General features: G+C 56.9%; 1 protein-coding gene across 6 annotated transcripts in view; it reads right to left on the bottom strand.

The window, feature by feature from the left end:
- Positions 1 to 2,573: 2,573 nt before the first annotated feature.
- PDE9A (phosphodiesterase 9A) overlaps positions 2,574 to 27,435 on the bottom strand; it is a 99,483-nt gene continuing 74,621 nt past the window's right edge. The window contains exons 7-19 of one of the 6 annotated variants that reach the window (XM_057545498.1): positions 24,826 to 24,910; positions 18,582 to 18,663; positions 16,968 to 17,042; positions 14,287 to 14,373; positions 13,008 to 13,112; positions 12,734 to 12,816; positions 11,423 to 11,579; positions 8,304 to 8,417; positions 7,232 to 7,336; positions 6,659 to 6,787; positions 5,139 to 5,234; positions 3,603 to 3,675; positions 2,574 to 2,860 (exon numbers count right to left, since the gene is read on the bottom strand). In XM_057545498.1, the coding sequence (XP_057401481.1) occupies positions 2,847 to 2,860; positions 3,603 to 3,675; positions 5,139 to 5,234; positions 6,659 to 6,787; positions 7,232 to 7,336; positions 8,304 to 8,417; positions 11,423 to 11,579; positions 12,734 to 12,816; positions 13,008 to 13,112; positions 14,287 to 14,373; positions 16,968 to 17,042; positions 18,582 to 18,663; positions 24,826 to 24,910 (1,205 nt within the window). In that variant the 3' untranslated portion in view covers positions 2,574 to 2,846. The remainder of the gene's footprint in view (positions 2,861 to 3,602; positions 3,676 to 5,138; positions 5,235 to 6,658; positions 6,788 to 7,231; positions 7,337 to 8,303; positions 8,418 to 11,422; positions 11,580 to 12,733; positions 12,817 to 13,007; positions 13,113 to 14,286; positions 14,374 to 16,967; positions 17,043 to 18,581; positions 18,664 to 24,825; positions 24,911 to 27,435) is intronic. The other 5 variants (XM_057545499.1, XM_057545500.1, XM_057545502.1 and 2 more) reach the window with 5 other exon arrangements.

The raw sequence follows: 27,435 nt of genomic DNA, 5'->3' as shown, positions 1-27,435 counted from the left end.
GTGTGTGGTGTTTGTTCAACCCTCACACTGAATTGACTTTCCCGCGTGATTTGGTTAAAGATGTCACGCTGGCCTCAGAAATCATGGATGGAGGAGTCCACGGGAGGTGCCCGTGGTCTGAGACACGGCGGGCAGCATGAGACAGCGGGGTAGGGGCACTGGGCCATGGGGACACCATCTAGACAGAGGAAGCTCTCCTTTCTTCCTTCTTAGCTGTGAGGTCAGAGCTGAAATGACAAGCGGCTGCACGGCCTTTCTGATGGCGGTGGAGAAGCGGGCGGCCGCAGCTGTGTTCCCAGGGCAGCGCGCCCTCAGAGCTGAGCTCCCAGGATGACGTTAGGAGGGGGATTTGTCGGGGTTTATGAGATCCAGTCTTTGTCTGACACGTGCGTCATTCCTTGACGGCTCAGAGAAGTTCCTGGGGGAGAAAAGCCACTGAAAAGAGCGCTGTCTTTTCCCCTTGTATGAACACAAGGTGATGGAGGCGAGGCCGGGTTGCAGGATGGGGCCAACGTCCCACTGTAAAACGCCACGCGCAGGTCTCGGCCCTGAGCCTTTATCCTTCACTCTGACTTTACACTGAGTGGCCCCCTCCTCCTCCCCACCCTCCGTTTCCTACGTGGTCACTCAGCCAGCCTGTGTGGTGCCCAGGGCAGGAGGCCTTCCAGGTGCTGGTGTGCAGGCTGACCCGGGTGGATGGGCCCCTGGCCACGGGCTCTGGGGCTGGTCTGTGCAGCAGGGGGGCGGCTGGCGGTTTTTCTGCCGCTCACGGGGAGGGACGTCCCGTGTGAGAAGCGACTCAGGGTGGGGCCTCATGATCCCCGGGCCCAGCTGATGGGGGAAGAACTACCTGCAGTGTGGAAACACTTTTGAAGCAGAAGGTTCAGGGCAGCTTTCAGTGGGATCCGGATGCTCTACGGGATCCCGTTAAAGGGACCAGGCTGGCTTCACAGGGACCCGGACTGTCACAGGTGCTGCCAGGACGGTCTCTCCTCTTGTTTGTTGATCCCATTGTCCCAGGACTTGGTATAACCTAACCCAGTAATGCAGATGAAGTGTGTGAGTGTGTGTGTGTATGTGTACACACACGTGTACATGCGATTGCCTGTATAAGTGTATATGTGTGTGCATGTGTATACATGCATGTACACGTGATTGTGTATATGTGTATGTGGACACACATGCGTGCGATTGTGTAAGTATGTGAGTACGCATGTGCCTATGTATCATCGCATGCTCATGTATGTGTATGCATGTGTATTATGATCATGTGTACAGTGCACAGAAGCATTGTGTGGGGACACCTGTGCATATGTGTGATTGCACATGTGTAAGTATGTGTGCGTGTGTCAACATGTGTATTACACATGGGTGGTTGTGTGTATATGCAAGCATGTGTGTACGCATGTGTGGGTACATGTATATGTGTATGCCTGTGTGGACGTGTGTGGACCTGTGACTGTGTATATGTGCAAGTGTGTTTGTGCATGTGTGTGCATGAGTGTTAAATTCAGTAATCATTGTATGAGGTTTGATCAGGGGCAGAGTTTGGTGAGGTAGGCATTCAGCATAACCCAGCAGACAGAAGGCACCATTCAACGCGTTCCCTCACCGATTGGGAGGGCGGGTGATAAAGTGTCTGTATAGGATGATGTGCAGGTTGAAGGCATCAATATCTAAACACCTACTAAGTTTGGGCTGTATTTTAGCCAAAGCTGCGGTATGTACTGGCTTTAGCAGGATGAAAATGAAAAACAAAAATAAGAAGAGAGGCGGAACCCAAGCCCCCTCTCCAAATTGAACTGAATTCAAGAAGAGATGGAACGTCTCACAGCTCAGAAATGAATTATTCAAAGATGGGAAGTAGTATTCTGGAATTCACCAAGAGGGAATAGATGTTCCGAGGACACTGAACCAACATGCAGATGAAATGTCCCCAGAGCTCAGATTACGCTGACGGCCTGTAAAGTCAGTTTTTAGAGCAGATGATTTCGGGGGACAGAAATGGCGCTCACAGCCCCGGGAAGCACATGGGGAGGGGCTGCTGGGCGAGAGCTCAGGCGTGCACAACCTGCGAAGCCCGACTGTGAACTAGCCTGGGGCTGGGTCTCCCCTTGTGGGCGCAGGGCCACCCATGACGTCCCCAGTGCTTGTCCCTAAAACAAAGGCAGGAAGAGAAGGACAGCTTCATCCCCTGAAACGGGGGCCCTGAAATGTGCTGAGTAAATGCGGCTCCTTTGCCTATCTGCCCACTTAAACGTGGAATTCCCATGCTGAAAACGGGCTCCAGCGTGTGGTAGTTGGTACCCCGCGTGGATTTCTTGGGCTCACGCCGCCTGCAGCCTGACCGAGCTGCCTCCGGCCTCACGTCCCTGGACGCAGCCCCCAACATCCCCCTTGCAGCTCACAAACAGGACACGCACAGCCCCGCGCTCCGGGCACCGGTGTGACATTTAATGCTGAATTACACGGAGGCACGCAGCTCATCACTCAGGCCATCACTCTGAGACACACGGGTGAGGAAAGCACAGTGTCCTTTGTCTCCCCGTGGGAAGCGGGGGAGATTCCTGTGGTTTATCAGAAGCAGCCCGGGATACACAACACTACCAAAGAAAAAGGACAGTACCCATTTCTGTATAAGAATATATTATTTAAAAGACAGTTTAAAAATAAAAATTCTGTACAGCATCGTGAAGTCCTTTTTTGTTGTATCAGTGAACAAAATGGTTCTTAGAAAACATGATCTCATGGTGGCAGACGCTCAGGACTACTTCTCCCTGCAGGGACGATCCCGCAAAGCCCAGCCGGCCGGGTCCAGAACAGCAGCCCACAGCACTCTGCTTTCTTCAGGCATGATCTGCTTGGAAAAGGAAAAAGACGGCTGGTTTGTGATTGTGGGATCGGAAACATGCGGGCAATGCCACAAATGTCACAGGCTCACACACGAACAATGAGCACTTCTTCTGCCCCAGCACTCTGCTCGTTTAATCACTAAAACAAGAGGAATGGGATTATTGCCTCTAGTTTAGAGACTGGGGCTCTGCGGCTCAGAGAGGTTGAGACGCTTGTGCAAGTCACTCAGCTTGTAATTAGCAAAGCCCGGACTCAGAACAAGGACTGCTGGATGCCAGGGCCTGGCACCGCTCCTCTATGAAACCAACGCAGTTCTCATGCCCTGCACCCTGACTGCTCTATAAGCGAGGATCTCCCAAGTGACCCTCATACACGTGTGTGGTGTGACCTTACCACGCGGAGGCCGAACGGGCTGGTTTGCCTTCTACCTGGACTAAACGCAAGCGCGCAGGAAGTGCTTGCAGCGACATAAGCAAAGACTTTATTTTTGAAAAGCTTTTAAAAAGCGCTTTTCCTTGTAAGTAGTACCTATGCTAATCATTGATCTTTTTCTAAGGCATGGCCCCTTCTTTCAGAGCCTAATTGTAAAGATTATACGCAAGGAAGAAACGTTTCATTTAAAAACATTCATACATTCAGATTCTCTCCCTTCCTTCCCTCCGTCCCTCCCTCCTTCCCAGAGTTCCACGCCGTCCCCATTTCAGTCTGAACTACCGTATACACTGAGACATCATGCAGAACAGCATTACCTTCGCTTTTTCCCCCATCTCTGCTTTCCTCTCTTGACACGGTGCTCTCAGGTGTCAGACTCTCAGCCTTCTGCTGTAACCAGAACAGAGTGTACGGGGAAGGCAAAAATCAGGCTCCAGGAACCAGTGAGTGAGTGACTGCTTGTCTGCTCAAGACCTTCCCGGGGCTGCAAATGCTAAGACATGGGAGGAGACTGGGGTCTACAGCCTGGGGGAGCTTCCCGGACAACAGCTCTGCACGGGCCACCTTCCCTGCGGTCAGAGGCCTCACTGCACGCGGCCACTGTCCTCCCACTCATGCTGGCCGCAGATGCAGCACCAGCGCACTGGTGGATGTGGGTGCGGAGTCCGAGGCCCTTTCACCTCTTCTGTGGGTCTGTTCTTTCTGGGAACAGGAAGGGGCCCTGGAGGGTCCTAGCAGCCCTTCTGGGCAGCTGGCCTGGGACCTGGAGACTGAGGCCTTCGCACTGATGGCTCTCAGTTGGCCCTGGGGAGTCGGGCCCCTTTAGCCCTCCTGTCAGGGGGTTCGGCAGGGGGACACCGCCTCTTCCATCTGTTCTCTGCATCATTTGCTCTTAGGCTCTTGGAGCTTCAGGACCCGCCTGTGACTTCTTGGGAGAAGAATCCAGCTAGAGGAATCGGCTGCAGGCCTGGATTGCCCATCGACCCATAAGCATTTACCGAGAACCACAATGCGTGCGGCATTGTACACGAAGGAGGTCGAGAGCTGCACCGAGGCTCAGCGGGGCGCAGTGGGAGCTCCTGGCTGCAGAGACGGGGTGGGCCCTGCCCGCAGTGAGGACAAATGGCACAGAAGGGGGTCCTTGGGTGGGTGCGGGGGGACACCGGCCAAGGCCAGAGGGGGACCGAGCCTGAGGCAGCAGGGATGGGTCCCGGAGAGAGGGGGTGGGAGGGTGGACGGAAGGGAGGCCACACCCAAGTGGCTGGATGTCACGGGGGGAGGTCCCAGGGGTCCCAAGAGGCAGGGGGACCTGAAGCAGATCTGCACACACTGGGGTCCTGCCTTGGCCAGACCAGCTTCGGGGGCTTTTCTGAAAACCTCTACCCCAGCTCTGAGCCTATGAACTGGACCTCCCTGAAACACGGGCTCAACCCCAACAGCAGCCTAGAGCCAGACCCAGACCCTCCTCAAGGTGCCACGCTGCCACGTGGTAGCCCTGTGGCCAGGTCGTGGTGGTGGCTTTTCCCGTGCCAGGGGGAGCGTCTCTTCCGCCGCCCTCCCTCCGCACGAGGTCAGCCCCAGGAGGAGGTGAGGGGCCTGCACGGGGCCAGGGCACCGCTCTGAGGGGACGCAGGCAGCCGAGGGGCTGTGACGCTCTGGACTTCCCGTGGGCAATCACGACCACGGGGCACCGACTCCGCCCGAGGTTCTGTGCGCTCCACGCCGTGCGTTCCCCGAGGACTGGCCCCTCTCCTCCGCGGGGCGCACGCGCTCGCGTCTGGTGGGTCCCCTGGGTTGTGTGGCCGGGCCGTGCGGGCCCCGCGGACCCCCGCGCCCGCGGCAGGCCAGCTCACCTCCTTCACGGCGTCGTCCCTTTGCTTCAGCTCCTCGTAGCGGTCTCTGGATTCCCACAGGGGCTGCAGCATGAGCCCCTCCACCACAGGGAAGAGCTGCGAGGGAACAAACGGGCCCTCTCAACAGCTGGTCATCCTCGCGGAAAACGTTCCAGCAAAACCGTGCCAGGTCCCGTGCGTCCCGGGACAAAAGCCGCACAGGAAATGTGCTTCTGTCCAAGGGGCGCTTTTGGACCCTCTTGGGTCTCGGCTGCGGCGGAATCCAAGGTGCCCGAGGTGTGGGGCCGTCTGGTCAATGACTCCTGGGAGCCCCTGGGGAGGGAGAGCCCCCGCTCGCTGCCCACCCACCCCTTCCAGGTCCCTGCTTCCCGCTCTCACACTGTCCTCGCGGACCTGGCAGAAGCCACCCCCTGCCCTCTGCTTGAAGGAACCCCCGACCGTCCACCCTGCAGACTCTCATCTTCCGAACACCAACCTCGTCCACTAGAGCCCTGGCAGCCCCGGGGCGGGAGGGGTGAGGCTATTTCGCCCCCGCCCCGCCGCCGCGTGGCCCAGGACCCCTCCGCTCACTCCGCGCGCAGGCCTGGCCCTGCAGCTCCTGCCGCCCCGGGTCCACCTGCTGAGCATCTTTACCTTCGAGACTCAGCTCTGAGGGGCTCGCCTCCCACTCCGAGACCCCCGGCAAGCCCCAGGAGCCCTGTGCACACAGCCCTCAGCCCCTCGTGCTTCCCCAGCCCTGCTCCTGCCACCCGTGGGAGCCACCATCGCCCTGCTGTGCCCTGGCACCCAGTGCCCACGGGGAAGACCCCGCAGCCTGAGGAAGGAAGCTGCAGGCAGGAGACACGTTCTAGGAGGAGCGGAGCCATGGGGCTTGAGGAAGGGTGTGCTGAGGCAGTTCTGGAAGGCTGCTGAGCAGGGCGTGGGGCGCCCAGGCCAAGGAGGGTGGGCTCAGAGGTGGAGGCTTGAAGAAAGGCAGGACCAGGAGCCGAGGGCCGTCCTGCAAGACGGAAGTGGCTGGGAGGGCGGGGGGCTGTGTGCCCCGTGCTGGGGGCAGCGGGGAGCCATGGAAGGTTCGGGAGAGAGGCAGAGGCTGTCTCCTTGCTGAGGATTAACCTGGTGTCGGCCGTGTGCTGGGCGGGGTCGGGGGCAGGTTAGAGGGGCTTCTGTAGGCGGAGTTGAAAGGCTGACAGGGCCTTTGGCGGGTGCCCTGGGAAGCGGGGGCCTGAGGGGGCCCCAGAGACACCATGGAGGAGGGTGGCCGAGGAAGGGGCGGCCGAGAGGCTCTGCGGCTTTGCTGCTGGGCCGCTGCCCGGGGGGCAGGGCAGGAGGCCAGGAGGGGGGGTCTGTTTCGAACACGCAGGTGTTAAGATGGATGGGGGGCTTCGGGTGGGCGTTGGGCAGGCGGCCACTGCACACATGTGTCCGCGTGAGCGTGTGAGAGTGTGCGTGCACATGTGCATGTGCATGCACACATGTATTTATCACTGCTGTGTCACCAGCTCGTGGTGATGGTCACTCACCTTGGTCACCGTTTCGAACATCGGGATCAGGACGAACTTGATGAACCCAATTTGGGCCGTGGCCTTGGTCACTTTGTCCCGGTCCATGAAAGGGGCCACGGGAAGGCCCTCCGACTTCTCGCGGTCACTCTACGGGGAAGGCAGAGGACACAACGTTAAAGAAAGAAACACCTGTGGAATCTGGGAGCTTCCAGGATCATCGTCTGAGAGGAAGAGAGAAACAGCTAATACACCAACGGAACCATCCGCATCATGCACGTTAGTGACCACGTGGGAAGATGGGGACGCCGCAAGTGCGAACTAGGTGCCTGCTGGGCCTGCAGGGTCGTGCGGAGGGGGGGCCCGGGGAGGGGGTTTAACTAGTGCTAACAGGGGCACTAATGTGGTAACAGTTTGACATTAGCTTTTCCTGTTGGTCCCTGTCTTTCATGTCTCAAATTACACGTGCGCCTGCTGGGAAGGCTTCCGGAGGTGACGCGGGCGGCCACCTTGGCCCGTCCGTCACGCTTCCAACAGGAACCCAGTTAAGGGGCTAACGAGCCCAGGAGGCGTGACGCTGAGTGATGCTCCTACCTGCATGAAATACTCCTCTAATAAACAGTCCACCCAGGGTTCCGCCACCTCCACCGGACGGACCTCGTTAGAGATGTCACAGCATTTTATCAGGATCATCTTCAGCTGAAAGAAGAGATCTGGAATCAGCTGTGCAACACGGGACACATCCCACAGCGCTGTGCGTCTGGACTCACCGTCACCGGCCAGGGGGGAAGGAGGGCGGGTGAGGCTGGCGGAGGGGAACCCAGCATTGTTGCCCCCTGCCCCCCGCAAGGGCATACTTCCCGCTGCAGGGGGAGAACGGGGCTTCCCCGCACCCCCGAGGATCAGAATCTTTCCTGGAGGGGCCTGAGTAGTAAGAAAGCCCCTTTAACACGCGGACGTTTTGTCATACAAACTATACACTGCAAAGCTCCGAAGTATCTTCTTGATGTTGAGCATATGTAAAAAATGTAGACAGACGGCATTGTCTGGAGGCAGAGGTTTAAAAGATAACGAAAAAAAACCCCACCGAATGGAGAGTGCTGGGACCCCAGAGCACTGAAGAGGTGTGTTAGAGACCCAGGGTGAAGGGGACCCTCATGTAACAGCAGGGAGGGCGCCCACTGGCCTCGGCCCCCCACGGCCTGAACACTGGGGAGGGATGCAGGGGTGGGAACCACAGTCCTGCCGGCTGGTCCAAGGGGCAACCAGGGCAGAACTCCACCTCTCCCGCCCCCAGCCCGGGGGGAGCAGTCACACAAATGTCAAGGTGGCCCTGGCTTCTGCCCTCTGCGCTCTGCTCCCAAGCCTGGCACTCCCCTGCGTTGGCCGGGCCTCTGTATGCAGGCTTACCTTCACCTACTTATAACCTTCAAATCCGAATGAGATGGGGGAATGGGAAAGGGATGGCTTTAACTAGGAGAGGGGGTCCCGCTGGGGTGACGGGGGCGCTTTCCCTGTTAAGTGCTGTGACTTTGAAAACCGGCTTTACCGACGCCTCGTTCCAAGGCGCGGTTACACATTTTCCTTTGGTGTTTTGGTTTGCAGTCTGAGCTGGAGGGTGGCGCTCACTCACCAGCCCCCAGAGAGGGAAGACAAGCCCACTCACCAGGGTCATGTGCTCCTCATTGCTGTAGTCAAAATTCTCCATTTTTTCTTTGAAAGAATCCATAATTTCCGCGTGCCTCGCCATGTCAGTGGCCAAGATTAATGTGATCATCCCCTGAGAAGCGAAAGCAAAGTGTTAACGCGGGGCACGATCCCAACAGTTACTCAGTGGGCGCCTGCTGTATGCGGAGCCCTCTGTTCACATCACTTCATCTAGGCCTCATGCCAGCGCCATGGGCGTGTCTAAGAACCACTGTCCTCGTTTTTATAAAGAAACCGAGAGCCGGAGAGGCCGGGGAGCCTGCCCAGGCCTCAGCTGGCGAGTGGAAGGCCGGGGGCTGAGCCCAGGGGTGCCGGACACAGGCTGTGTCCCTGGAGAAGGCAGCGCATCGGGCCCGCCAAGACCATTCACCTGCAGAGGGCAGGCTCAGCATGTGTCTCCTTGCGAAGTCCAGCCGCTTTCAGCCAAGGACAAATGCTTCCCGCTGATTTAGTAATTTAGATATATGGTTTGTTCCTTCCAGAGCTTGTTGTTGGAGGTCAGTGACCTATTTTCCAAGAGTATTTTTTTCCTGTTATCTAATCTGTATGTGATTATATGTGCTTATCTTGCTTGGGAGTGATCAAAGTCTGATCATATAATAGCATTCTTCTATTAACGAATTTGTAGGGAAGGATGAAATAAAGGTTGTTTTGTTTTGTTTTTTTTGGCCGCACCATGTAGCATGCGGGACCTTAGTTCCCCGACCAGGGATCGAAGCCGCACCCCCTGCATTGGAAGTGCAGAGTCTTAACCACTGGACCGCTAGGGAAGTCCCCAAATAAGTTTTTTAATACAAATATTTTGACCTTGTTAACCCAGTATTGGGTTAGTAGAAATAACATAATTTGAAACCATGATCATCCATCAACCCACTCATCCACCCATCAATTTATCTGTCTGCCCATCCATCCACTTGTCCACTCACCCATCCATCCATCCATCCATCCACCTATCCATCCATCCATCCACCTATCCATCCATCCATCCACCCATCCATCCATCCATCCATCCATCCATCCACCTATCCATTCATCCATCCACCCATCCATCCATCCATCCATCATCCAACCATCCATCCATCCATCCATCCACCTATCCATCCATCCATCCATCCACCCACCCACTTGTCATCCATCCATCCATCCATCCTACAAACATTTACAGAACACACCACTGTGCTGAGTATGGTGTTCTACTTTTCCAAGAAAACACCACCACAAACATCAAATACAGAACTCAAATCAGTCAAGACAGATAAAAAATGGGGGGGGCATCACTGGCCTTTTGAATTGTGCAATTTCTCAGTAAAGATTTAATTGTATTATTAGTGAAGGATCTATTCCTATGACGAGTTATCCCTCAAAATATTCAAGGACGAAAATTAACAATTGGGACAACGGATTTTGCCCTTAGAAAGTGTTAACGTCAGTAAGGGGTCTGGGGCAAGATCACCCTGCGTCCCCGTGGCGGGCGGCACGAGGAAGGCCCCGTCCGCTGGGGTGCAGCTCCCCCAGCAGGAGCGGGGGGCTGCTCTGACGACTCCACCCACAAAGGGGCTCAGCTGCGTGAATTCTCTGGGCCGAGTCCCCGGCAGGTCCCTCACCCGGCAGCCATCAGGGGCGGCACAAAGGCAGGGTCCTTTCTTCAGGATTTGCCCCTTTACCTGGTTCACAGAGAGACTCACTGCAGCTAATGGAACAACACGTAGCACGCGCCTGCTGGGTGTTTCCATAAACGTGGAAGGGAGGCCAGAAAGCCGGCAGATAAAGGGGAGGCAACTGTATCAGGAATCGGTGATTCAGCAAGGGCGGTAATTCAGCCCTGATTGAGCTGACTTCCTGGAAGCTGGAAGGATGGGCAACGAGGCTGCTGTTGTCTGATAAGGTGAAGCTTTCAGTTCTCCTGGAGGGAGGGGAGTGTGTCCCGGCCCTGGGCTCTAGTGCATCTCGGAGCAAGGCCACCGAGACGCCGCCAAATAGACGCAGCGTGGGGCTCCTCCTGCGCGGTGGGCACGGCTCCCGTCTGGGTCCCAGGGCTGCCGCGCTAAGTGTCACATGCTGGGGGACACAACAGCAGGAAGGTATCCTCTCGCAGTTCTGGAGGCTGCAAGTCTTGAGACCAAGGTGTCCCCTCTGAAGGCTCCGGGATGGTCCATCCCCTACGTCTTCCTGTTTCTGGTGGCCCCAGCGCTCCTTGGCTGGTGTCCACATCACTCCTGCCTCTGCCCCTGCTGTCACATGGCCTCTCTGTATCTCTCCTCTGTGTGTCTCTTATGAGGACACCTGTCATTGGATTTCACATCCGCATGGATAATCCGAGCTAACCTTGTCTAAAGCTCCTAATTTAATTATGTCTGTAAAGACTCGTTCACAGGTCCTGGGGAGTCAGGAAGAGAACATACCTTTTTTTTTTTTTTGGTTGGGGCGTGGCTATCATTCAACCCACCTCACTCCTCCAAGATCTCTCTGACACCGCCCCTCCCCTGAACACGCCAGAGGATGGGGCACAGGGCTGCGCTCAGTGGGACCTCCTGTGTGTGTAGGGGGTGTCACTTTTGGTGAGTTGGAAGCATCTGACTCCAGACAGCTGGCCTCCCTCATCCTCTTCCCAATGTGCCCCGAGCAGCAGAAAGGTCTCTTCTGAAATGGGCGGTGGGGCTGCAGGGGACAAGAGCAGGGCCTAGGGGACAGTGGTCGGGGTTCTGCTGGGCTGGATGCCGCAGACGTGTCTGTCCAGGGCCTGCTCCCTTGAGCGAGTGACCGCGCCTGTGTCAGCCTCACTTTCCTGGGCTGTGAGATGAGAATGGACCGATCTCAAAGGGTTCAGTTAAATGGTGGCCGTGATCTGCAGGTCCATGGAACACCGTGCGTGTGTGCCAAACACACGCCTCTTCCCGGGGCGCCACTTGGCCTTGGGGGAGGTGGGGGAGGAGGGCCGGTCGCCCAGGATCCCTGGCGGGGGACTGGGAGGTCTTGGGAGCCTCAGGCACGGGGAGAGAGGGCGTCTGCTCTGTGGTCGGGCTCACTCTCCCCCCGGTAGCTCCCGCTCTGCGGTGCGCGTGCTCTCACCCCGCCCACCTGTCTGATCTGCTTGAAGCCCTCGGCCGGCACGCTGGAGAAGATGTTGCACTCGGGCTGGCTGAGGATCTGGAAGGCCACGGCACAGTGGTGGTTCTCCAGGGGCGAGATGTCATTGTAGCGGATGGCCAGCTCCGTGCGGGCGTTGATCTGGTACCTGGGGTTGGAGGAGAGAGCAGGAGGGCCCTCGGGCACCCGCACTCAGAGGCACCTTCGAGTCAGGGCAGCAGCGCTGGCGGGGGGTGGGGTGTGTATGGAGGCCGGAAGGGGTGGAGGGGACCGCACTCTGCTCGTGCCGGGGACTCGCTTCTCCCGGCTCTCCTGGCCCCTCCATCTCGATACCTCCAAGCTGTTCCAGCCCTAACAGTGGACATCCCCAGGAGGCCTCAACGCCCCCCTGTCACGGGCCCTCAGAATGGTCAGGCACCCTGCAAACGTTTTCAGTATGTGGAGGAGGACCAGCTGCTGTGGGCACGGCCCTTGGCTGGCCTGTGTTCGGGCACGTCATCGGAGTGTGAATTGAGGGGATGGGTGCCCACGGGGACGCCTCCTCTGAGGGGCACAAACGTCCACACCTTGGAATCCGCTCTGGTCCTGACAAACGACGGCATGCTTCTCGGGCAGACCTGGCGTCATCGCCCACCCAGTAATATTCGATACGCAAATACACGAATCCGATAGAGCCACCAATGTGTCACTAGGAACACAAACCAGCGCCACCCGGCCTGGACCCTGGCAGGTGCGTGGGGTGGCACTCTGGAGCCTTCGCCCTGGAGGCGGGAGCGGACCAACGTTCCAGCAAAGCCCGGCCCGTCCTCCTGGCTCCACGGCCTGCCCTGGACCCTCCCACCACCCGCTCGTCCACACCCCTGCTCTTGCTGTCACAGCCCCTGCCTCTGCCTTGTTCCTGTTGGAAACGGGCTGGGGAGGCTGCCCACGGGGGATGAGATCCAGAGGCCGGGTTGGGGGGCTGCGCCTCCCCGTCCACGTGTGCGCGGGCGTCCCTGCCTGCTTCGGGGGAGGGAGGTCCTGCTGCCGTCGGGGCTCTGCCGGTGCGGACGCAGAGGGCTACGGCAGCCCCTCTGGCTTTGGTAACCTCCAAGGGTCCTGCCCCGGGAGGCCCAGGCCCCGGACAAAGTCCCAAGCGGCGAGCCATGTCCTAAGAGGTGGGGTGGAGCTGGGGGCTTAGGAGGCCTTGGCTGACAGCTCCAGCTTGGAACTGGCAGAGGGTTGAGCTGAAAAGTTCACCTCTGATACCCAGAGGGCCCTTTACAAGGGAAAAAGAGAGAGAGAAAGAGACCGCGTACGTACGTGTTATTGTAACCTGGATGATCCAAATCGTGGCAGATGGCCGCTGTCATTAAGATCAAGATATCCATTTGGGAAAATTTCTCCTGGATCAGAGAGAGAGTGGGACGGGGTGAGGAGGGGGCTGGAGTGGGGTGGGAAGCGGGTGATACAGGTGGATGAAGCCCCTCCGGCCGCTGGCCTGGCGGGGGAGGACCTGCCTCTCCCTAGGGCGGGGAGGGGGTGGGCACCCATTTGCTCACTGACAGAGCTGGGCAGGGGGCTCCCCCAGACCCACCTGCAGCCCGCAGAGCCAGATCATGCTGTACATCATCTGGGTGACGCAGAAGCAGTGACGGAAGTTGTGGAAAGGGTTGTTACGGTAGTTGTCGTGCACGCAGAGCTGCGGAGACGAGAGGGTCCGCCCTGTGGCCAGCTGCCCACCCCTCCCCCCAGCTCCTGGCACCTCCTCCCCGGCGCCAACTGCCTGCTGCCCGCCTGGTCCTCATCCAACTGCCCTCTCGTTTCCCGAGGGTGAGCACCAGGGGGCCCAGGGGCCTGAGGATGTCCGGGGGCCACGCCATGGCCCCCACGATCCCACCCCGGGGAAGGTGTCCCCAGGGGGGCCATGCTGGGCCGTGAAGCTTGGGGGGAGAGCTGGGGGGCTACATGCGGGGCGCTGGGTCCCCAGCCACCATCAAACCTTCCACAGGCTTTTAACATCTGGTTGTGAGCAGTATTTTATTAAAAAGAAAGATCTGGGGCTTCCCTGGTGGCGCAGTGGTTAAGAGTCCGCCTGCCAATGCAGGGGACACGGGTTCAAGCCCTGGTCCAGGAAGATCCCACATACCGTGGAGCAACTAAGCCCGTGCGCCACAACTACTGAGCCTGCGCTCTAGAGCCCGCGAGCCACAACTACTGAGCCCACGTGCCTAGAGCCCGTGCTCTGCAACAAGAGAAGCCACCGCAATGAGAAGCCCGTGCACCGCAACGAAGAGTAGCCCCCACTCGCTGCAACTAGAGAAAGCCTGCGTGCAGCAATGAAGACCCAACGCAGCCCAAAATAAAATAAATAAATTAAAAAAAAAAGAAAGATCTGCTGCTAAATACACACTCTCTCACACACACACCCTGGCAATCACACAAATGCAGTCACATGCATACACTTACACATGTTCACACGCACGCATACATGCACACGCCCCAGAAGCATGCAGGCACCGGCACTCACACACAATCACATGCACACACACACAAATACAAACGTACACTCACCTGCACACCCCCCACACATGTACACACCTGCACAACACGCTCACTCACATACACGTGCTACTTAGAACGCCCTGCTTCACTTGACCCTCCCTGGTTCTTACTATCTTCTCGCTCACCAGAGCCGGGGCCTCAGAGCAGAGAGTGTTTTGGGGGAGGGGGATGGGCAGAGACTGGTTGGCCGTCCCCGCAGGACTCTCATGGAAGCGTGGCTTCCGTCTGAAGGAAGCCTGGGCCCATCAGGAAGGCGCCCACAGTCCATTCCCATGAAACTGTGTCGGGGGGACGGGGGGCCTGACACTCACCAGCCACCTCTTGAGGGTGATGGGGTTGATGCCAAAATCTCTGACCAGGCCGAGGTCGTGGTACATGTGCTCTAAGCAGCTCAGCATCTGCGGGCACAGGAGGAGGACGGTCAACAGCAAGAGCGGCCAGGAGGTGCGCTCAGGGCAGCCCGGGTGACTTCTCCAGCCTCGCAAAGAATCCACTGGGGAAACCGGAAACCACCCCACCCCGTCCCAGAACTGGGATGATGTCCCAGATGGAAAGTCCTTGATGGCCACCACACACGGCTCTTCCTCGAGGGCACAGCACAGACGCAGACCGGGTGCCAGAGTTTGGAAACGGGGGCCTTGAAGGAGCCCCCGGTAGAGCGCTGGGGCTGCAGGGTCCCGGGTGAGAGCGGGAGGGCTGGAGTCCAGGCTGCTGGCCGCTGCTGCCCGGATCCCCCAGCTTTGCCAGCAGCGCGAGCGCCCAGCCAGGGTTTTGCTGTCCGGAGGGGCTGTGGATCCGACAGCCCCGCTCCCCGCCCCACCAGCCTGTTCGCAGCTGCGGGCAACCCCAAGGAGCTGAAATATTTGCTGTGAAATCAGAGTCAAGAGGCGGATGTGATCGGCAGACAAAACCATCTGGTGCCACTTATGTGGCAGCTTCGGAGCAGGAGTGACGCGTCTGTGCATCTGCTCGCGCGCTGACACCGCGGCGCGCCCTGGGCTGGACAGCTGGGTGATGCTGACTGTGGAGGACGCATGAGGTGACCGAGCGGCCCCGCAGCCTTCAAGCCCGCGCTCGGCAGACGCAGCGTCGGGGGGGGGGCACTCAGAGGTCAGCCCGCGAGAGCGGAGCAGTGGGAAGTCACCTCCCCGCCTGGTTTGCGATCGGAGAACGTTGGGCCCCTGGGTGACGCTGGGTGCGTCACCCACCCCTTGAAGGGAGAGAGGTGAACTACCACCACCCGGGAGCCCTGATGTTCTCGGGGTGCAAGCTGCTTCTTGGGTGGCCAGATGCAGTTTTGGGGGCCAGGCGGGCTGCTGAAGCTTTCAGGGGTGTCCCTGCCGCTGTTCATCTTTGCTGTCTGCACTCCAAAGTTCACGGCATCCCCAGGGGCCAGGGCTCCCGTCTTTGAGCACCTCTGGTTTGCCACTGTGGGCAGCTGGGTGCTTTTCGGAAGCACCGGGACCCCTCCCAGGCTGCCTGGGGTCACGGAGGTGGGCTGGCGAGGGCCTGGGCTGGCAGACGGCCACACAGGCCAAGCCCACTGGCAGGGGGCTGGTCCCTCCTTTCATCCCCGTCCTGATGGAGGCTGCACATACATCCCGAGTGTGGAGGGACCGCCTTCACATCTCGGATGCGTGGATCCTTCCGCCTCGCAACGTGAGGGTGGCGTTCCCTCTCTGGCCACAAGCAGCCTGTGCTCCAAGGAGGCAGGAACGGCGGGGGTTCCACCATCAGGGCCCCAGCTTTGCTCTTCCTCCCTGTGGGCTGCTGAGGTCAGAATGACTTTGGGGAGCGTGAGATGTGCTTGGCAGCGGTGCTCGCCCACCTGCTGGAAGCAGGGATGCGTGTTCTGAGCTCCTGTGCGTCCACGTGCCCGTGGACAGGCCAGCGGGGTCCCCTGTTCAGCGGGAGCCTTTGGGACAAGAGGTCCTAATGCTTCTCCTGGAAGACCTGACTCTTCTCCTGCCACGGTCCCCTCCACCACGCCCATTTCTGATCACGCATCGATCTGGCAGGTGACAGCTGCACACTTAGAATGCCTCCCCCACCCCTGAACTTGCAGCTCCGGTGCTGCGTGCCGACTGGTTGGACGGTTTGGAGCACACGTGTCATCTAGTTCCTTTTCTCAGGCGCCGGCCAGCACATGGCTCTTCTCAGGGTGGACCAGGCGGGGTGCAGGCGGGATCTGCACTTTCCTGGCCCCTCTTGCTGGGGCTTTTCTCATCCTGGGAGACCAGCCAGGGAAGGCGGTTCACACAGGAGAGTCCAGGCCCAGGCGGGGACGACCTGGATGGTGAACGCTCAGCGTGCACCAATCCTCTCCTGGAGCGCAGGGAAGTCTCTCTGCTTATCTCGTCCAAGTGGGTGAGCCCCTCCGGGCAGCCTTTCTGGGTTTCCATGTTACCAAAAAGCTGGCAAGAGTCTGTCGGTTCTGGTGGCCTCATGTGCACATGGAGGGACTTTTTGTTTTCTCCGGGTTCAGAGAGAGGAAGGTATAACTGATATTATAGACTAAACAACAACAAAACGATCTCCGTGTTTGTGTTTTCTCAGCACAAGGGGAATTTTAAAGAAGTGTGTTGCTGTAAAAAGTCACTCGGGGTCCCCGAGTCCTCACAGCTGCCCGGGTCACCTACTCTCAGCAGCACCTCCAGTGGAAGCTCCTCCCTGAAATACTCCCCACGCCCGGCAGGCCTGCACCCTGCAGGCTCGGCAGCGGCCCCCGGGGATCAGGACGCAGCCCGGGGGGGTTGCTGGGCGGAGGGGGTGCGCCGAGCAGCCAGAGCCTGGGTTCGAGGCCCCGCTGCTCACCCACTCCTCGGCTCTGACGCCCCTTCCCGAGCCCACCAAGGGGCAGTTTGGCTGCAAACCTGGAGAATCAAGTTGAAAGACAAAGAAGACAGAGGAGAAGCCGAGGAGAAGAGCGAAGGGGCCGCTCCCGTCTGGTTCCCGAAGGCCGGTCCCGGTCCCAGGCGGCTCCTGCACTCACCTCGTTGGGCTCCCAGAGCCAGACGTCGAAGGTGGGCTTCCGCAGGGCGTCTACGGTCTCGGGGGACAGCAGGTACTGGAGGGGACAGGAAAGCACTGTGAGCGGCCACGGGGGCCTCTGGGTTGAGACAAAGGCCGGCCGTGCCTTCTCCCGTCTCCGCTTGCGCCCCTGTCAGGACACCTGGCTACCTTCTCAAAGGCTACACCCACGAGAATTCTGGAGGGCTCAAAACTACGGGGACAGACATTCCACCAGCGGTGCTCAGGGGCAGAGCGCCAGGAACGACCGCACAGGGGACGAGGGGGCGTTTGGGGGAGACAGAACGTTCACCCCGTGACCGTGGCGGAGGGTACGTGACCACGTAAGCCTGTCACACTTGATAGCGCTCCGCACTGCAGAAGCTGAACTTGACTGCATGCTAATGACATCCCGAGAAACCTGACTTTAAAAAATACAGTGAAGTGAAATCAAGGGAAAAAATTTGTACTTGGCATAAATTCAAATAGTGGCTAAGAAGCTATTTTGAGGTTTGCTTTTGGACACTGTCCCTGGTTTAGCCGTGGGCTATAACAGCCCGGCTTGCTGGGGGGCAGGCGCTGGTTCTACGGAACACCGGAGTTTAGATTACGTTGTCAGAGGAAACGGAAGATTTTAGACCCAAGATAGTCACGGTGTTTTGGAATTAGATATAGTCGTCTCCTAGGTCTTTCCGTTTGTTTTTTTTAAAAGGAACCACTGTGGAGGACTGGCACCTTTTGCTCTGGACCTAAGCTGGGCCTCGTGGCTCCCTGGGGCAGGATCCTGAGGTGTGGGTCACGTATTCCTATGGGGCAGGGCACTCGTGTCCACGTGAAAACCTTGGACAGTATTTAGCTTGTCTTTCGTATCCGAGTTGGGGAACCCCCTGGCAGGGAGGCTCTGGGAGGTTCTTTGCTGCCGTGGGAACAGTGGGGGGTGGCCTTGGGCACGGCCAGGTGCCCTGTGTGCAGGCTCCTGGCCACTGTGAAGCCCAAATCTTAGTGGGAGAGAATGCAAAGAACAGTGGAGCCAGGATCCTGCTCAGTCACCAGCTGCAGGCGTTGTGAGATGGGGGACCACCATCACCGGACCCCTCTTCTGCAGCTGTCTGAAGAACCCTACCCCCGTTCCCAGGGCACTGCTGCTCTAACAAGGGCCGAGGTTCTCTTGTAACTGAGAAATCCTTTGTGACCAAAAAGCAAAACTTCTCACAACAACTACATGTTGTTCAGGGACAGGAGATGCAGCAAAGCAGATTTTTAATAATTTAGTTAAAAATGAAAGTTCTTTCAAGTAACATTTGCACATAACCGTTTGTTCACTGAGTCGGTGATGGGGGCTGGCTGGACACCGGGGAGGAGCTCCAATCTCTCGGCACAGTAAGCTTGGTCTGGGACCACTGTGGCTAAACAAACGTCAAAGAGAAAATATATCCTGCCTAAGAATAATGGGAGCATTCCACAGCCCAGGGCCCTGGCGGGAGCTGGTTTTGCAGATGTGCAGATGGCAGGGGCCGGGTTGGGAGGCCAGGGGGGCCGAGGGTGGGAGGCTGTGGACAATGGCTGTGGTTTCTTCAGAGGCAGGATGTCACCTTACCTTGGGATAAGCGGGGACATCGCGTCGAGATGTCAACTTCTTGCTGTTATCCAAAAAACTGTACTTACAGGGGCAGCTGGTCCTGAAGGGAAAAGCAAAGATTGTTTCTGGCACTGCCGCCTTGGTCTTGGTGTCACTTGGGCGGTGGATTGCGGGGACCTCATCGGAGCAAAACCGAGAAACGCAAAACCCAACCCAATCCGCATCCCACAAACCCCTTTGGTCTTATTTGTTACAGAAGAATAAGTCATAAAGCCAGTGACGCCTCGTTGCTAAACCCCGAAGACCCTGCCTGGACCTCCTGAGATAATACTGAGCTCTCAGCAAACATGGTGTCTTCATTTTAGAGACGCTCCTGAAAATCTCTCTTAAATGATGAGAGTAAAATACGTTTATTCTAAAAAATTCAAAAAACACAGAAGCAAAGTAAAAAAAAGTAAGTCCCCTTTCACCCACTTCTTTCCTCTAAATCTCACACCTGGCAATGCTTTCTGTTAAGTTTGGGGTACCTTTCCAGAATGTTCCTAGGTATGGACACACACGGACAGCCCCTGGTCCTTTTAAATAAGGATGGAATTGTACCAAGCTTGCTCTCTGGCAACTTGCTTTTTCCACTACCATGTCACAAACGCACTGCTGCTGCTTCAAAGAGCTCGACCTCATCAAAAAGCAAGGCCTCCTTGGGACCTCGGGCGTGGTGGACCTCGTAAGGTCATCAATCCTGCCTCCTGTGATAGACTTTCAGGATGCCCCCAACTGTTCCCCTTAGACACACGTTGAGAGGCGAGTTTGATCTCTGACTCTGCTTTTCATTCCTTAACATCAAGGCATGAAGAACAGAAGAGGGACTTCCCTGGCGGTCCAGTGGTTAAGACTTGCGCTTCTGATGCAGGGGGCCCAGGTTCTATCCCTTTTCGGGGAACTAAGATCCCATATGCCTCGGGTTGCAGCAACAAAAGCAAAACAAAACAAAAGAACAGAACAAAAGGAGCCTCGTGGTTTTGGAGGGACATCCCCTTCCGACATCAGGGGCGAGTGTGCTGGCCCGAGGGGGTCACAGCCAGTGACTGCAGGTCGGGGCTGCTCCAGGAGAGCTGGCAGTGCCTGGGCCCCCAGCCCACGTGGGCACCTTAACTCCTCTGGAAGGAACTTGAAGTCCCCCCACCTCAAATAGGGAGCACAGTGTGGGTGGGGCGTGGGTCTAACACCCCGCTCCTCGCCCTGCCCCTGCCTTGCGTGAGATTCCCAGGCTGGGGATGGGGCCAGCACAGAAGCTCATGCAGTTTGTAAATAAACTTCCATCTTCCAGGAGAGCAATTTATACCGTACTGTAAGAGCTGTAAAGAAATTCACATCCTTTAAGCTGCAAGTCTCCTCTGGAGAATTTATCATAAGGAAAGAATTAGACGTAAGCAAACAGCTTGAAGGTATTCATCACAGTGTTATCTGTTGCTGCAAAAACACAAAACCGAACTAGAAGCCACCGGAACGTCCCCCAGTGGGAAATAATTTAAACCATTGTGGTGCTTCAACAGGGAAGACTATTATGTCACCTTTAATTATGAGTATTATGTGAAGTGAGGGAATGTTGGGTGAAAAGGGAAAAAGAAACGTTGCCTACAGTATGTCCTGAAAGGTACTGCAAAACAATTGACCACAGAATGAGGAGAAAAGAACTCATTGGGTGGGTGAAAATGAATGCTGGACTGCGGCCTTCTGGAAAAATGTCTGAGGCTGCATTTTCATCTACTGATTGTTTACAGTGGTGTAAATGAAAAAAAATTACAACAGTATTTCGTAGCTGTTTTTCGAAACTGGCTGTCTGTGCGTAGAAGAACATCTGGGAAGCTCAGGGCTGGGTTTTGACTGGGAGCGTCGTGGTCCCTGTTATTATTACTGACTTGCCCCCTCATCAGTATAGTCTGGAGGTTTGACAAGGTGGCTATGCCACTTGCAAACTCAGAATAATACACCCGCTTCCTTTTTGGAAAAAGAGCCTCAGTATTACTTTCTTGGCGTGCTGCTATTCCTTCCCTCCACCCGATGCTTGCGAAAATCATCCGAGCTGCTGAAGACAGCTTCGTGTATGGAGCGGGATTTTAAGACAGATTTAGCAAAAGGGTAACAAAATGAACCAAGAAAGCGCGCCAACCAAACGCTTTCCGTGGTCGCCCTTGTAAGCGAGAACTCCCATTTACACACACACGTCTGAGCAGTGAGAACTTGGTCTGTGACTTAAGAGTGTAGGTAGCCATCGTCATGATTTCTTTCCTGCTTTTAACCTCTTTTGTACAAACATCCACACACGTGCTGGGCAGGTCAGTCCCGTGCCTTTCCCAGGACAGCTGTGTAAGCTTCCACCACCGAAGATGATTTGACTGCTGGAATCCACTGTTTCCTTGAAAATCCCAGCGTTGGGAGGTCCTGCCGCGGCCTGCCCACCTCGGCCAGGCAGCCCTGCCTGCCCCCTCTGCGCCCCGTCGCCACGGGAACCAGCATCCTCCAGCTGACAGAGCAGCTGGCACGGCGTCTTTTCTTTTCTTTCTCTTTGGGCCTGGTTTTTGCTTTCATTTTCTGCGCTCCCAGCCTCCCCCCTCCTGGGGCTCAGTCCAGTGGTCAAGGCCATTTGTTTGGGATGAAAGCGGAGATGACAGACCCCAGAGCCCTCAGATGCCGCCCCGTGTTCCTGCAGCCCCCCTACTGGGGTGAGCCAGCAAGTTCCACTCTGCGGACACGTGCTCGGCGAGGCCGGGCCCTGCCCTGAATGTGGGCCGCCAATCCTCCCTCTTTCCTCTTAGGGAAAAAGCCAAGAGAAACCCAAGGCCTGTGTCTCAGGGGAGTGCAGCCTGTTCCAAGGGTGTCTGTGGGCCTGCGCCTCATCTGACCCAACTGCCATCCCTATTCCCTAGGGAAGGGCGGTTCTGGTCCATGCAGACCCCCGGCTCCGAGGCCACGCTGGGGTGTGCTTGTGGGTGGATGAAGGTGGTCATCACTTCAGGCTCACTGGCCACCCGAGTGGGTACAGACCTGAGCTCAGCCGGGCTGGTGCCTTTGTTCCCCTCTCCGCCCCCCAGAGGCAGGATCACCGCCCGGCTGGGTTGACATCCTCAGAAAGAGCTGCTCAGCTGTGCGACTTCCCCCCCAGGTAACGAGCCTGGTCCCAGGACGCTGAATGACTGCACAGCCCCCTTGCGTGATTAAGATGGAACCCAGCCGTCAACAGAGACGAGGGGCAGCGCAAGCGGCTCATCCTCCATCTGAGTTAATTTCTCCATAAAGAAAAGGGCAGGGCTGTTTGTGTGGGGCACAAAGGGGTGCTAGGCTCCTGGGCCAGGGTCCCAGCGGGGTGATGTTGCTGTGGATTAGCCCTGAGCCCAGGAGACTGCATTTCTTTTTTCGCAGGGTGTCAGCACTGTTTGAGACTTTACCCCATTCTGTTTTCGACTGAAGAGTCACAATCACCCGTCTCTCACCTACGTGGGCTGCTGTGAAAACTGCCTGCTGAGAAGACATGGCTCTGGAAGCGGCTGGGGCACAGGGAAGGCTCCTCTTTGGATCACAGCACTGTGAGTTCCAAAAATGTACTGATACTTCTTGCGGGGGGGCGGGGGGCAGGCGTGGAAGAGGCTTCATTACTTGGATGAGCCCCGGCTCTGCCCACTTTGCCCCAGACGGGTGCCTGCAAGGGACATCTTGCTTCCCTTGTGCTCTGAAATCGGGCAGGTCTTCTCCACATGGCCTATTGTGTCCCCCAAGAATCATATGTTGATGTTCTAACCCCCAGTACCTGTGACTGTGACCTCATTTGGAAATAGGGCTGTAACAGATGTAATGAGTTAAGACTGGTCACACCAAGTAGGGTGGCCCCTCATCCAATGTGACTGGTGTCTTTTTAAAAATGGGCCATTTGGACACAGAGACAGACACATACCAAAAAAAACGCCACGTGGAGACAGAGGCAGAGACTGGAGTGGTGCTCTACAAGCCAAGGAGCCCCAAGAATTGCTGACAACCCCTAGAAGCTGGGAGAGAGGCCTGGAACAGATTCTCCCCGGGAGCCTTCAGAGGGAGCGTGGCCTTCCTGACACCTTCATTTCAGACTTCTAGCCCTCAGAACTGTGGGAAAATAAATTCCTATTGTTTTCAGCCCTGCAGTTTGTGGTGCTTTGTTACAGCAGCCACAGGAAACTAATACCACTAGGACGAAAATTTGTTTTTCCTCTTGCAACCTGACCCGCAGGGCAGTGAGCGCCAGAAAGCACAGCAGGGGCATCACGTTGCCCCTGCCCCAGCCTGGCTCTTCCAGAAGGGGCGGTGGAGGGCGCCTGCCACACGGCCGGCGGGGCAGGACCAGCAGGCGGGGGCTCCTGACTCAGCCCGGCTGCTCTGGGCAGGTGGCAGGATTGAATCATCTGAGAAGGCACGAGAGGCCTCATTGTAACACACCTTCTGCTTTTGAATCACTGTGTCATGCCCCTGAAACTAACCTAACACTGTAAATCAACTATACCTCAAACCAAAACCAAAACCAAAACCAAAACCCCGCCTCCTGCAAGGGCTCTGTGGGCTGTGTGCCTGCAGCGTGTTTATGGGTGAGGGGACCCTACAGAGGGAACGTGGGGGACGGGGCCCCGGGGCACCACCCGCTCGCCACAGCAGACACGGCACTCGGCCACGGGCCGCCAGTCTGAGGCTGGTCGCAGAGCGGCCGGGACAGGGCCTGGCTAATTAGCTTTTCTCCCCTGGGCGTTAGGACTGGCCACAGGACGGAGGTCCAGCACGTGGCAGCCAGAGGGCTAAGCTGAGCCGTCCAGATCCTGAGCCCGAGGATGACCCCGTGACCAGAGGCCTCCTTCCAGCTGCTGAGCCGGGGCCCAGCCGCGGGGCTGCGCGGGCAGCTCCAGGGCTCTTACTGGGTCACGTGAGGGCTCTGTCTCCTGACCCCATAGAGCCTTCCGCTTCAGGGACGGTGAGGACGAATTATTCACTCACAATTTCCTGTCGTCACGAACTCCTTTGCCCGACTTCCCCCAAATCCAATGGGATGAGACATCCCGAAGTCCAAAATACTTGACAAGTGAGCGGGCCACGAACGTGGCGTGGTCCCTGGAAGACACGCACCAACAGGCTCGGAGCCCCGTCAGGCTAGTCCCCGAGCCCGCCCTGAGGCCGCCAGCCCCGCCCCTCCCCTGCGACCACCAGCTTCCCCTTCCCCTGCTGCACCGAAGGCCCTTGCATGCAGCCCCACTCTGCAGGAAGCAGGTTGCCCTCAATTTTGAAAAGTTAGGAAATGATCTTCAAGATGTTGGGTGGCCTCGTAAGACAATTTGGTGCGCTTGCACAGGGCCGTTCGTAGGTTCATCAGTCCCGTTAAATCCCGCTGAGCCCCAGCTGTCACCTCAGCCTCCTTAGTGGCGTGGCGTTCGGGGGGTGACAGGCCACACCGTCACCATGCGGTCTCTGGACGGGTGACCACAGGCGTGAAGCAACGCAGGAGAGCAGACAGGTGCAAGCTGGTCCCGCCAGCAGAGCACTCGGTACAGCCCCGCACACAGCAAGCACTCCATGTGTGCAACATCCAGCATCGTCGTGGCTGACGTGGTGCATCTCTGCCCTTGACCTGAACATCTGCTTTAACCACGGTTTCGGCAAAGGGTCTGGCTGTAGCCCAAGCCCCACTTTCCAAAAAATGCCTGGGGCATGTTTTTCATGGATTTCGGCAGCCTGGGCCACCTCACCCTGGCTCTCCAGGGGCATGTGTGGAGGGACCCTTATTCCGCAGGACAAGCGATTTCTGTGTCCAGAACGTGGCATCGCTCCCCTGACGGGCCGCTCTGTGCTATGGGGACGTCCGCACGGGATTGGGGCCTCCGGGACACCAGGACACTCGTCCCCTGGAAGCCAAAGGCCTTACTCCTTTTATCGTTCCCCTTTTCAAAAAATCGACGCCAACTTTGTTCACGTTGGGGCCGTGAATCCTAACACTTTGATCTGCAAGAAGATCACTCTCCTTTTCTGTGAAGTCATCCTCCCAGCCTCCCTCTGCCATAAACTCTCTTTTATGGTAAGAAAGCCGTGTAATTGAAAAGCAAATCCCAGACGCTGCCCACCCCAGCCAGAGCTGGGATTCTCCAGCTTTGCTTTTGGGGAAAAAAAACCCTAGGCCCCCCCAACACTGGCTCCACATGGCCGCGCAGAGCTCTCCCCTGGCCGCCCGCCGCGGCTTGCCCAGCGCGGACCTTACCTGTTGCTTCTGGCTGCCAGCTCCTCCCTCATCTTTTTAATGTCACTCTTGCATTTCTCAACCTCCACCACTTTCAGTCCTTCCACTGGAGACCAAGAGAAACAAGGGGGTTACCATGGATACACGTGGAGGATGGGAGGCTGGTAACTAGAGGCTTGCCCATGGCTCCCATGTCCCCGGGGGTCGGGGGGGAACCTGGCTCAGACGCTGGTTCCCACTCCCGCCCGCGCCGCTGATTCTCAGGCCTCCCCCCTCACTCAGCTCAACCACAGCCTGTTCCTCACGTTCACCCACATGGGCCCTCGAGGACAGAAGCCCCCCCCCCCCCCCACTTCCCGAATCTCCACTCTTCCCGCACCTACTTCTTGCTTTTTCTCCGTACCCCTAAGCGCCAGCCGAGGACACGGGACAGAGGATCTTTTATCCCCAAAAGAAAACGGGGGTACGTGTTCCCAGGGTAGGAAAATGCAACGAAGGGCTTGGGGAGCAAAACCACCGCCTTCCCAGCAAGGAGGAAAATTTCGTTAAGGTGAAAGGTTTGCATTTTAAGGTCCTGGGTAGAGCCGTTAACCAGGAGACGTGTTGACTTGAAACGGATGAGAAATGATCAGGCCAGGTGAAGGACGAGCAGAACCTGGGCTTGGTTGCATTCCCAGGGTCCTGCAGTACGGGGTCCCCTAAGTCAGAACACTATTTTTTTTTTCATCAAAGGATGAACTGGCGCTCACGCCTGCCAGCAAGCATTCAACTTCAAGACGTTCACTCTGGCAGGTGCATATTTAGCTCAGAAACGCTGCCAGTTTTGTAACGGCTTTCAGATTAGAGTCAGTTCATAAGAAAGAAAAAAGATTAGCTTTGTTACTTGGTAATCACACCTCAATTTTTATGCAAAAAGATACTACCCACGATGCCACTCATTCCCCTTTTCATCAAGTGGCTCGGAAAATGGCTAAAAATAAAATGCAGGTGATTTCTAAAAGAAAAACAAAGCAACTCAGCTACTTCCGCGGGCTTCCATCCATCTCCCACCCGCAGGAATTGTCAACAGCTCTGGAGCTCGTGGCTGGGGGAACCCTCCCAGCGCCGAGCCCCCGGGCGGCCCGCCAGGAACCACAACCTCCCTGGGCGGGTTTTCTAAACATTTCACTGTCGGGGCCAAGCGGGGGCAAGACTGTGTGAAACCACCGCTTCTTTCCGTCCAGTGGCAGGAATCTGGAGGATCTGATACTCGGATCTGGTCCCGCTGACCTGCTGCTTCTGTGCCGTGCGGGACGCCAAGGGAGACGCTCAAAAACCATCTCCGCCCTCCTGTACCAGGACGCGGGACCAGCGAGGTGGGGGAGCCAGGGAACTTGACATCGGTACTTCGTGCTTCCACCAAGAGCCCACACCCTCCTTTGGGGTGGGGTGCGCTCAGCACTTTCTTGCATCGCGGACCCCGTTAGGAGGTGGATGAAACCATGGGTCCTCTTCCAAGAAAAAGCACGTCAGCACACACCCTTTACGGTTTGCATTTGGACCAGGGGTGCGCGGCCTCCCAGGCATTTCTCGGCCTCTGTCCCATTGCAGGACGCTTACCCCGAGGAGGAGAGGACCACCGCGGAGCTGTGTCTGCGGGTCTGCTGCTGGGACAGATGGTAGATTCATCATCAGTGGCAGGAAGGGGCCCAGGAAGGGGTTGTTAACACGTAAAGGGCAGAAAATTTCGGAAAGTTGAATAGATCTGGAGAAGAAACCTGGCATGTGGCATAGACTTGGATCCAAAAAGTGGATCCATCTGGGGAAGAGATGGAGCACACAGTATAGAGTCCAAACAGGGTAGCGGTGCCCTGCCTGTCAGGGTCCACGGTTACCATTCTTTATGCTTCCAGCATCACTTTTCTGAATACAAAATAACCTATAATCATTGTAGAAAATGGAGGAAATACAGAGTATCTCAAAGAAGGGTATTTAAAAATTTATCCATGGGACTTCCCTGGTGGTGCAGTGGTTAAGAATCCGCCTGCCAATGCAGGTGACACGGGTTCGAGCCCTGGTCTGGGAAGATCCCACATGCCGCGGAGCAACTAAGCCTGTATGCCGTAACTACTGAGACTGCACTCTAGAGCCCGTGAGCCACAACTACTGAGCCTGCATGCCACAACTACTGAAGCCGTGCGCCTAGAGCCCGCAGCAAGAGAAGCCACCGCAATGAGAAGCCCATGCACTGCAATGAAGAGTAGCCCCCGCTCGCCACAACTAGAGAAAGCCCACGCGCAGCAACAAAGACCCAATGCAGCCAAAAAAAAAAAAAATTTATCCATGATCCTATTGGCCCAGAGAACTCATTTAATATTGTATATATTGGTGTGTATCCTTCCAGGCATTTTTCTCCCGCCCCCATGCAATCTAAGTATCTATTTATCTTTCTTAATTTAAAAAAGGCAGAATTGGGATCATGTTTTCTCATTTGCTTTTCTCCATCATCAACAAGTCAAGGATGCTCCTGTTAGCAGTTGCCTCCTAGCTCATGGTTTTTGGTGGTTGCCTGGTGTTTGATTGTGTGGATATTGAAATTGATGTAGATCAGGTTCCTTGGCCATTTATTGGGGGTGATGTTAAGAATAAGCC

The sequence above is a fragment of the Balaenoptera acutorostrata genome, chromosome 4 (assembly GCF_949987535.1).
Source record: "Balaenoptera acutorostrata chromosome 4, mBalAcu1.1, whole genome shotgun sequence".
NCBI classification, from domain to species: domain Eukaryota; kingdom Metazoa; phylum Chordata; class Mammalia; order Artiodactyla; family Balaenopteridae; genus Balaenoptera; species Balaenoptera acutorostrata.
The sequence above is the reverse complement of the archived record's forward strand: the minus strand, read 5'-3'. Positions and strand labels throughout refer to the sequence as shown.